Source organism: Lagopus leucura, unplaced genomic scaffold, assembly GCF_019238085.1.
Source record: "Lagopus leucura isolate 7727_CA_CO unplaced genomic scaffold, USGS_WTPT01 Super-Scaffold_73, whole genome shotgun sequence".
Lineage (NCBI taxonomy): Eukaryota > Metazoa > Chordata > Aves > Galliformes > Phasianidae > Lagopus > Lagopus leucura.
Window position 1 is genome coordinate 70158859 of NW_024962252.1, and position 11300 is coordinate 70170158.

The window sequence follows — 11300 nt, forward strand, 5'->3', positions numbered from 1 at the left end:
CTCAGATATCCCAATGAAAAGTTAGATCTTGCCTGAGTATTTGCTGAACACTGATGTCATAAAACATACTTTTTCTAAACTATGATATAATTACAGAAATGATTCAAAGTTGAATATAGAATTTTGTTTTGTACATTAATAAGGAAAGCAAAACCTGGATCTGTATTATTCAGATCTGAACAATCTGGAAATTTGTGAGGATGGTCTTCAGAACTTTCTAATGCCAACTTTGTTAATCATATAAACATGACTATATGATCACACAAACACGATTATATGATTAACACACAGGTAGGTGTGAAAGGACACCTAATAAATCACACAAATAGTGGAAGTACCTTTGTCATGTTGGAACACAGGACTATGCTCAAGCTTTATTTAAACACTTTTGAGAATTACTGAAATTTTAACAGGTAATATAATAAAGCTTTTATTGTTTCTGTCAAAGGAAAAAAAAAAAACCAAACCTCCCCATGCCTATTTTGTAGCCTAGTTTAACATAAGCAAAGCTACAGATAAAATTCAGGGGCTTGATTCACTTTAGAAGAGTTCAGTAGTGTATGCACAACTCACTTTCACTGCAGCATGCAAAAGATGTGATTAATATTTAAACAATATATTTTCTTCTGTTTCTCATTGTTAGCCATTGATTTAATAAACAATTTGCTTCAAGTCAAGATGAGGAAACGTTTCAGTGTTGACAAATCTCTTAGTCACCCGTGGTTGCAGGTAAAATGATGTGTCTTCATCTCTATGCTTATAATGGACAAATAATAACAATTGTTTGTATGAAATCCTTCACAAGCTTAGTAAAACTACTAGTAATGCTTGTGAAGAAACACTCATGGAGTATTTCTGGTTTTGGCTTAATGTTTAATGTGCTTCATTACTCTGCCCATTTCTTTATGGCTCTCATTCCACAGGAAACATTGTTCATTCCTCTCTCCTTCCTTCTTATTCACTGCCTGATGCTAACACAGAATTCCACTTTTCTGTCGCTTCTGAATAGAGGCAGTGATGAATGCACAGAGTCTCAATGAGAACAGTGCAGACACACAGTGTTCAGTGCTAAAGATGGCTCACAAACTAGGGGGTGCTGTAGTTTGTAGCCATTTTAGAAGAGAACTGTTTGAAATAGAATGTAATAAGTAACTTAAAAGACATTGTACAACTTAGAAGACATTAAGGGGAAAATCCAATTAAATAAATAGTACAAACAGTACTGCAACTAGTGTCACTTTATGTATGTATAGATATGAATAGTAGTACAATTAGTTTTATAATAAAACTCTCTTATCTGTCTTCTAGCAGTTTTCATGATTTCTAATGCTACAGCCTCGGGAACTAGCCTACTTAATTTGGAACCCTTCTTTTTTTGTTGTACTCTGTTTTTAAACAGTTCCTGTTGGTTTTATTTTGTTGTTATTTATATTAAAAGAGACAAATTGCCAAATTTATCTTTGGAAATATAAGGCTGCTGTTTCTTGAACTGCTTCATGAACTCTTCTCCTCCTTAGGATTATCAGACTTGGCTTGACCTCAGAGAGTTTGAAACACGCATTGGAGAGCGTTACATTACCCATGAGAGCGACGATGCACGCTGGAAGGAACATGCGTATGAACACAACCTTGAATACCCCCAGCATTTTATTATGGCTCCGAATCCAGATGACATGGAAGAGGACCCTTGATTTATTCATATTGCTAAACTGCAGCAAAGGCCGACACTCCAAACCGAAATTGAAGATAAGTTTTGGAACAATTGTCGCTCTTTCTGAATGCTTTACATGTAGTTCAGCATACGGAGCCTCAGAGGATCCTGTGTTGACGTGGGAATAGACTGTCATCTGACAAGCTTTCCTCCAGCTCTGACCTAAACTATGAATGGTTATTGGACAGTGGGATAAGCCCGCTGGGTAACGCTGCACCCAGTTGTATGGCTGCAAAGCCATTACTGAAGTGTGATGTGTACAGATGGAATGCTTTGCATTTTTCAAGGTTTTCTTTTCTTTCTTTTTTTTTTTTTTTTTTTTTTGTAGCCTACACAGTAAGAATTTTGTAATGGTTTTCTAATCCCTATTTATCCCTATTTACTAGGCCATAGAGGACTGTTTTTTGTTACTTAGATACATCTCCTGTTTCTTAGACTGTGCATTGTGAAGAGATTGTAAAAGGAAATCAGTGCAGAATACCTTAGATAATAGAAAAACATGGCAGTTGAAGGTTGAATATGGCTTCATAGGTGAAGGAGTAATTTGCTGCTCTTAAGACAGTTGGGTATGTCTGTCTTTGCCCTAACTGAACTTTTTCCAGATACCAAAAAAGAAAGAGAAAACGTGCAACTTCTTACATTCCTCTTGAAATGCTGGCTGACAATCTGAAAAGACAGTCAGAGCTGTGCTCACCCTATATTTTGTCTGGTAAAACAGAGCAATAAGCCACAGTATTGTGTTGCTACGCAAGGCTGGTGCGTGTCATTGATACACACCAAAGGCATTTTGCCTTAAAACTACATCAGTAGTGCAGAGAGCACACAAGACTTGATGTAGCTTATCCTTTCTCTCTGGAAAAAGTTTATAGCAGAAAGATGTGGAAAAATAGGGAAAAACATATGCAGCTTTCTTCTGTTGTTTGGAATAACGACATTTTTAAATTTTCTAGTATTTTTCTAATTTTTTAAGGTTCCCTCAACTAACATCAGGAATAGTTTGTAGCTTGCTAGCTTGTATCTTAATTCTGATACGTACTTGGGTATGACAAAATCACCTGTTGCTTCCACCAGGGCAGCTAGATTGGAAGAGAAAGGGTTTTGCCTTCCTTGCAACCTTTACCTGCAGCCTCTTCTGTCCCTGTTGTGCTCAGAACTGTTTTGAGCTGAATGGAGAGTCCAAAACCACCCCCTAATTCAGTTTTTTTTGCAGATGCCCCAGTTGATGGGTTCCCAGCTACTTACTGGACTTTGGCACAAAAGAGGAAGCAGTAATATTCTGTGGAAATGATTCCCTAGAAGCATAGTTAAAACTGACTGTATTTCAGGGAAGTTTGAGACCTTGAGTGCTAAATGCAGATGGAAGAGGGTGTTTTTTCTCCTCACCTATTAAAAAAAGTGGGAAGAAAAAGATTTCCTTTTGTGTGGATCAGCTGCGTTGTGCTGCTGGAAGATGCTGGGTGGCTCTACATGTCTTTGATATGCCAAGCTACTTAAGTGCAACTGAAAATACCTTAATACTTACATAGACTTGAACTGCAAAGCTGGGGGGTGCTTTGAAGTAGGTCCTTTCTCTCCTACAAATTTCTTTTTGTGTATGTACAGATATATTTCTTTTTTTTTTTTTTTTTTTCCTCTTAGTGTTGTTCAGGTAAGGAAACAGGTGAGCAGATGTCTCCAAAGCTGTTAGATAACCACAGAATTTTACCAAGTTGTTTTGGTGCTGGGAGCTGCTTGCAGTGACAGTAAACTGGTAATAAGGTCAGTGGCAGCTGCAGAAGTATATATGTGGGCAGTCTTGAGTCCTGAACATCCCTTTACTTTTCCAGTTGCCCTCGGTATAACTGCTGTTGTTCTACAGGTATCTAAGTAAATTAAAGTGAAGTCTGGCATCCCTGTTAAAGTACACCTAACTTTGCAGAAAAATCTTGATTGAATCTGCACAACAGTTTGCTACAGCCACCAGTAGGCAGAGTATTTCTGCCCTTCCTACCATCATGCATCCTTTCTTGTAGCACATTATTCTCAGGTTTGTGCAGAGATGAGCCTGATGGGAGTCTGTGCCACTCCTGCACCGGGGGAGGTCATTCTTTCACTTTTATGCTGTCAAAGCAGTGTAAAGGAGTCTGAAAGGGGCAGAATTTGACCCTTAATCTTGCCCTCCTGCTTTGGTGAAGTTTTGGGACTGATTCTTCTCCAAGAGGCGCTATTGTTTTAATCTTTGGAAACAGAACGATCACCATGAAGTTGGTAGTCTGGTATTGGCTCAGGCTTGGCAAGGGAAGCAATCTTTCTTTCCCCCCCACCCCCCCAACTTTCACCACCCAACTGACCAAGTTTCAGTGAAGCCATTGCTATTTTCCATTCCAACTGTAATAATATAAATACAGTCTGGTTTTAAGCTTTGGATTTTAAACTTGAGTTGTCACTGTCTATTTTTGTTTGTTTGTTTGTTTTTTAAAGGGAGAAAAGAAGCCAGCTTGGTCGCTTGAAAAGCACAACGCACAAGAGAGGAAGGGGTTACAGTAAGAAATAAGGCCTGACTGATGTCTCTCCCCATGAAGTCTGCTTTGTGCTGCATTAAAAAAAAATTATATTAACTATTTATTCTTAACTTGTATTAAAAAGAATGCTGTTAGCCTTTGGAGTGGTTTGCCTGATAATACATGCACACATACAGACTTATGGGGCCTGACAATAGAAGCCACAAGCTGGTAGCTGAGGAACCAAAAAAAATCAGACATGCATTATAAGTAAACTTTTTTCGTTGAGTAGCAAAAATAGCTGAATTTCTTTATTCCCTTTTTTTCTACCCTTACTGCAAACTTTGACAGCAGTAGGTTATAGTGTTTAATATCCTTACCCCTAGATGAATTAAGTTGCATTCAATATTGCTATGATGATGCTAGAAAAAAAGCTCATGTAAAATTTTATAGCCTCAAATGGACACTGTCAAGTACTTTTATATTTTTATACATCCAATTGTTTGTAAATATCCTCTGATAAGCTTGAAAATAAAATTTATTTCCCTATCAGACTTGTTCCTTTTATTTACATGAACTCTTTCTCCTGTAAACTTTTCTTAGAAGTTTCTTCATACTTTTTTGTTGGCATTAGATATACTCTGTTGTGGGAATTCTGTTAGCAGTTGCTTTCTGACAGATAACTTCTTTGCATGCTTCCTATTACCATTCTTATAAAAACTTCAAAGATGTCAAGGCATGTTGTTTTGAGTAAGTACCTCAGCTGAGTGCAGCTGACGTCTATCAGATCTTGTTTGTCACTGACAAGTTTTAACTTGATTCCTCCACACAGTATTACTCTCAGCTCTGTAGTAAGACCCCTGAAACGCTGTTTATTCTCAGCTCAGTGTGCACTGATTTCTGTGTATGCAGTTCCTGATATCTACACATGTGGTTTAAGTAGGTCAGTCAGTAAGAGCACTGTGTTGCACTACATGTGCTCTGAAAGCACTCTCTTTCAAAACATGCCTAGGCTTTGGAATGTGGGTTGGTCTGAGAAAGGTTGGTAAGAGGAAAATTGCTGGAAAAAATGTGACATTTCATCTGCCTTCAGTTTAAAGATAAATCAAAATGTTTAGTTGTTACCTTACTGCTTACTATTGCAAAACATTTAGTCCATGAAAATATAAAATGCACAGGACTTGATTGCTTTAACCTTAATTTTTTTTTTATTTAATAGGTTGCTGCTGAAAGTTACCACTGGTACACATCTCGGTACAGTCATTGAAATTATTTGTGACTGAACTTACTTCAGTGAGAGTTCACCAAATCCAGCAACGGGTGGTAGGGGAGACTTGGATTGTGGATTATCGTTCTTGGTAGGACGTACAACTCTGTGATGAGGCAGTAAGGCAAAAAAATGAAAACAGTCTCCCATTTTCTTAGGGTTCATCAACATATCGAAGCTGTGGAGCAATTGCTCATGAGTTGCTGAGTCGCGTGAATTCTGCAGGAGCACCTAAAAAGAAAAAGAAGGGAGGCTGTAACCTTTCCTGCTTCCCTATACAATCCCTCATACCTGCCCTTGTATCCTTCCATCTATCCTAGTGTAACAGTCCCATAATGTTCAATAGAACAGATGAGCACTGGTGGAACTCGCACAGTAAGTACATACCAAAATATGGCAGGAGCATAATGAGTTCACTTTGAGGTCTCCAAAGTAATATATATCTTATATATATATATATATAAGGGAGGCAACTTTATGCTACTTCACACCAACAGGTGATTTTTAACAACTTTTAATAAGAATCTGATTGTAAAGCAGCTCTCTTGCTGCTTGAGAGTGCTGCCAGTGGATGAGGAGTGTGCTATATACTGCAAACACTACTGTACCTGCAAACACTACTGTACCTGCAACCGGAGCTCAATCCCCATGTTTTTTAAAAACTCCCGTTGTCTTATGGGGCCCAAAGTTGCTGTTCTTCCCTCTGCCATCTTTCGAAGATAACTGAAATCAACATCTGCTGTCAAGTCTGCTGTACCTGGGGCTTTCAGTACATCGTGAAGTTTGTGATTCCGGAAACCCTGAAAAATTAAACTGCAAGATTACACTCAGTTGTATTCCTGGCTGTCAAAGATGTAAGTGTAGCAGGGGCTGAAGTTATGCTTCCTACCAGAGAGAAACCCCGAAAGGTACTGATTAAATGAGAACTCAATTACACCATTTTACAGCTGTGGCAATAGTAGAGTTTTCTTCTATAATGTCCAACTAATTCTTTTTTTGCACAGAACTTAATGATCCAAGGGAAAAAGAAAAGATAACTGAGTATTTTAGCATAGTATTTCTGGACATACCCGGAACGTGTCAGTCTTGGTTCCATCATGACCATAATCAGCAATCAGTGCAGCCCCACCATCCTTTTCTATACGACAAGCAAGCCTCTGGATGAGGACGCCAGCCTCAGGACATACTTCCACATGATCTCGTGTTTCTTCAGGCTAGTGCAGAGTTCAAAGACCAAAACACCTGTATTAGCAAAAAGTACAGGGCAAGAGTATTCCACACATGTCTTGTTGGGACTCGCCACTGGGTACAGAAATACAGGGGCACAGTCCAGGCTACCTATAACTTGAGTTAGTTTTTGCTAATGGTCTCTTTCAATTAGAGTTTTCCAAGTTCTCAATTTCTTTCATCTCCTGTACAGCCTACTCACTGGAATGAGGCTTTATAACAAATGAGAATACTTGCATAGAGTGGAACTGCGTTACTGTAGTAACAAAAATTAGAAACAACACTTCAGCCACGCATACACTTCAGAAAAACCTTTGGGTAAAATCTTGCAGTTGGTTTTAATCTCAATTAGTTTAAGAATCCAGTGAATTTTAGAGAGAAGAAGTCTTAGACACCTGCCATTAAAGGTCAGTATGGCACGTATACCCATTGAGTATGTACAGAGGAGCCTGAGAGCCTGGCTTAGGTACAGCCAGTTTGAGAGGGTGATGTGACAAACACAACATAGAACTGTTTGTTGCTTGCTGCATCCATAAAACATTTAAGCCCCGATTCTGCTAAACTTGATGTACCTGTTTATTGTTGTGCTACACTTTCAAAGCACACAATGTTTAATGCTGGTGGAAGCTTTGTAAAGAAAGAACTGTAAGCTGTGCTTAGTCACTGATGGATGGAGAGGCATCATCTTCCTGCCAAAGTAACTGAGAGGCAGTATGTGACTTTAACGAGGCAGTAATGACCTAATTACAAACTCTGACAGGTGTAACCTTACCTGAATAAAGTTTTCTGTTGCAGGGGTCCTAGATGGTGACAGGACAAAGCGCAGCTGGTCAGGGACTTCTGGATCTATATCAACCAACACTTCATGCCAGCCTTTCTCTGTTCTCTGTTTAATTAACCCACAGTACTCATTTTACACTCTAATAGGTACGCAGTATCTTGTTTCGTTGACTGAACTACACTGCCAAGCATTTTTCAAAAGTTCTAATTAAGTACATAATGTGCTATTAATTTACTTGTTATAAGTTACTTGTTGCTAATTAATTTCAGTAACTGCCTTTGAAAAAGCATGTGATAAAAATTAGTCAGTAGATTTGATAAGTACAGGTTGAATTAAAAGGAATAAGTGGTGCCATTGAGAACAATTCTTTTGACAATTCATTGTTTAACTTACTAAAATAAAATTATTCTAGCAATAATTTTTCATAAATATTCTGAAACTGAAGTTGAAAGTTTCTTCTGAATCTCATCTAGACTTCATTTTGCTATTCACGTTGCCAGCAGTGGTACACACAATAATGCTGAACTGGAAACCTTACTCATGTTGTGTAAGAAATGAGGGAAAAAAAAAAAAAAAGACTTGTCTAAGCAAAAAGAAGTCTTTAGATTTCTAAAGTTTTTCTTCATGCAAGAACAATTACTAACTTTACAGCTGCCAGGTGAATTAAAGCTTTATTTGTCCAAGCTTATTTAGAAACATTTCATCACCACAGCCAATGCGTGTGTCTGGTTTGGTACCATCACTCTATTCTTCTCCAAAGAGAAAAGATCATTAAGCATACGGTCACATTTACCATATTCTTGCTATACCTGAAACTTATGTATTGGCAGGGCATCCAGAAACTCATGCGCTAAGTAAAAACTGTAACCTGGAGGAAGGTTAAAAAAAAAAATCAAACATTATATTAAATCATTAATGCTTTTGTAGCAGTTTCTAATGGAAAATTAAAATTATTATTATTTTTTAAACTTCTAAAGCATTATGTTAGTTAATGGCACTGAAATAATTATTATTCCCAGCTTGGATACATTAAAGGCAACATTTCTACAGCTAGCTATAGTTTCCAGTGCATGGTTTTTGTTGTTTTTTTGTTTGTTTGTTTTCTTTTGTTTTTTTTTTTGTTTTGTTTTGTTTTGTTTTAAGATCTGTATCTCATGAAAGGACTATTACAGTTCCTGTGCCTTTATTTAGGCAAAAACAATAAATGGTTTCTAAGGTGAAAAATTTGGAATATATGAAATTGGGTAGCTATCCCAAACTGAAGTTATCATTCTCATTAATAAGCTTAAGCACCTGCCTTGGATTCATACATACTAGCTCCTAATTCTTGCATAACTTCTTTTTTTACCCACAAGGAAGGTTAGCAGAGCTGTCCTCGGTTATTGCTGTAACAGGATGTAACAGGTAACAGCCCCTTACCTTGCGGTACGTCCTGAATGTCTCTGTACCAGTAAATGGGAATTCCAGTCTTGCTAATGCCTTTCATGTATGCAGATTTGTTCTCAGGGTCTGACTGCACCTTTCCTCCTGTCAGCATCTCTGCTTGGATCGCACTGAGTTTAGGACTCACTTCTACCAGATGAATAGAGACATCACATTTACTAAGTACAGAGGCAAGTTGGTTAAAGACCTGCAAAGGCAGAGAAGTTCTATAAGGTACAGTCATATTCTGTATACCTTCAAGAGCGAAGAATGAACGTTATGTGATTAAGGGTTAAGGGTAAGACTGAGTTAGCTTTCATTCACTAAGACAGTCTCAGTTAAGACAACTGCATTTTGCTTCTCTAGAAGGAAAATAGAATAACAGAATATAATACAAGCTGCTACAGTTCTAACAAAGTTGGAGGACTATAACATATAATAATAAGGACATGAAATGTTAGTCACTTTAAAGCTCCTACTCTTTTAAATTAACTTTTCTAATATCTGTAGAGCACTTAGCACTGAAAGAAAAACAGCTCTGTTTTCCCAAACAGCATAAGCAAAACATGTTCAGTATTACATATTTCCCTGTGCAGATTTTTATCATTAACACATAAATCTGAAACTTCTGAGATACTAAATCCCATTATCAGTGTGTTTTTGAATTATTAGTATGTTAATTACTTGATAACCATGCTCCAGTATAAGAATAAGGAGGGTTAACTCAAGCAATAAACCCAGCAAGCCCCAGAAGACCCAGGGGAATCCAACACAGATTCATTCCTGCATTCTTGTCCTCTCTGCTCCCTGCTGTTGCAGGCACGGAGGCCTCACATTTATGCAAGCCTGGATAATGTATTTTCATAAATAAGCTGTCATGGAATATTCCTGCCTTCCCTGTCAAGCAGTGTTTGTGTGGTTACATGTGTGCCTGCACTGTCCTGCTGTCCATACAGAAGCCTGGGCCCTTCTCTAACCATACAGACATGCACGTTTTAGTTAGTCACTGCTGCAAATCTGATTGCAGTCATGTGGCTACTTAAGAACATTAAACTCCAACAGCAGAACCTCACTTCTTCAGATCACTGTGCAGCCAGTGAATAAGGCCAGAAATAGGGAGCATTAAAGTTAGCTTTCACCTACCCGCAGTATATCGTCTGTGAGGGTGCCCGTCCCTGGGCCCAGTTCCACCAGCTGGAACGCATTCTGCTTACCCATGGCCATCCACTCACTAACGTACCATATTCCTATTAACTGATAGAAACAACACAAAGAGATACACGTGAACTCCAGAATCTGTGGGAAGTGACACCTGCCTTCTGCCTGCTAATAGCTGAGTGGTAATACGTTATCTCAGAACTTACAGATGGTGTTCCAAGCTATAAAACCAGAAAGGGCTTCCCAGTCTCCTGCAAAAACAAGCCACTCTCCTAGACCAAGTCCTCTTTCATAGAATCAGAGACTCATTAAGGTTGAAAAGACTGTGAAAATCATCTAGTCCAGCCACCGACCCATCCCCACGTCCCTCAGTGCCACATCCACTGTCTTTGAACACTTTCCATGGATGGTGATTCCCCCACCTCCCTGTTTTTCCTAATATCCAACCTAAACCTCCCCTGGCACAACTTAAGGCCACCACCTCTTATCCTATTGCTGTTACCCACATGAAGAGGCCGACCTCACCTCACCACAACCTCCTTTCAGGCTGCCGTAGGTCTCCCCTGAATGTCCTCGTCTCCAGACTGAACCACCCCAGTTCTCTCAGCCATCCCCAACTAACATCAGCGCTCCAGATCCCTCACACCTTCGCTGCTCTTTCCTCAGGGCCCCAATGTGCTTTTTGACCCAAAACTCAGCACGGCACTGGAGATGCAGCCTCAAATCTTTGGGCGGACGCCTTCCAACGGAACGAAACCTAAACCTCACTGAGCGGAAAAGCGGGACACGGGGACTGCGCGTCACCTCTCCAAATATCTGGCTGATCTCCGGCGAGGTGATGAAGTCCTCTCCGACGCCGCCCCGCCGCGTGTAGTAGCCCTGCGGGGGGGAGGAGATGAGCACCGAAGGGCCGCGGCGCTCGGTTCGGCCCCCGCCCGGCCCCGCCGCACCTGCCCGGGGTTGGTGAGCGCTTCCCGCATGTACTCCGCCACCGTCACCGGCCCGGTGGCGCGCAGCTTCAGCAGCAGGTGCCGCAGCACTCCGCCGCTCCCCGCCGCCTCCTCCTCGCCCCCCTTGCACGAACGGAGCCGCGTCGCCAACGGAGCCAGGAGAGAGGAGAGGAGCCGACGGCGGCCGGCGAGGCGCGGCGCCGCGGCTAGGAGCGCACAGCACGCCTGCAGCGACGGCATGATGGGCTGCGGCACCGCCGGCCGCTCCTCCGCGCCGGAAGCGGGCGCTGCGCCTGCGTCGCCG

General features: G+C 40.4%; 2 protein-coding genes across 3 annotated transcripts in view; one reads left to right on the plus strand and one right to left on the minus strand.

The window, feature by feature from the left end:
* Nucleotides 1-4734, plus strand: part of PRKD3 (protein kinase D3) — a 44606-nt gene extending 39872 nt beyond the window's left edge. For both annotated transcript variants that reach the window (XM_042886566.1, XM_042886577.1), the window contains exons 18-19: nucleotides 644-729; nucleotides 1518-4734. In XM_042886566.1, coding sequence (XP_042742500.1) covers nucleotides 644-729; nucleotides 1518-1691 — 260 coding nt within the window. In that variant the 3' untranslated portion in view covers nucleotides 1692-4734. The remainder of the gene's footprint in view (nucleotides 1-643; nucleotides 730-1517) is intronic.
* Nucleotides 4735-5376: 642 nt separating this feature from the next.
* Nucleotides 5377-11278, minus strand: NDUFAF7 (NADH:ubiquinone oxidoreductase complex assembly factor 7; the record flags this gene model as incomplete). The annotated part of the gene is made up of 9 exons (XM_042874808.1): nucleotides 5377-5689; nucleotides 6085-6258; nucleotides 6529-6672; nucleotides 7458-7571; nucleotides 8276-8334; nucleotides 8886-9096; nucleotides 10032-10142; nucleotides 10851-10925; nucleotides 10997-11278. Coding segments are annotated over 9 exons (1383 nt in total), but the record flags the coding sequence as incomplete, so codon positions are not given.
* Nucleotides 11279-11300: the final 22 nt, after the last annotated feature.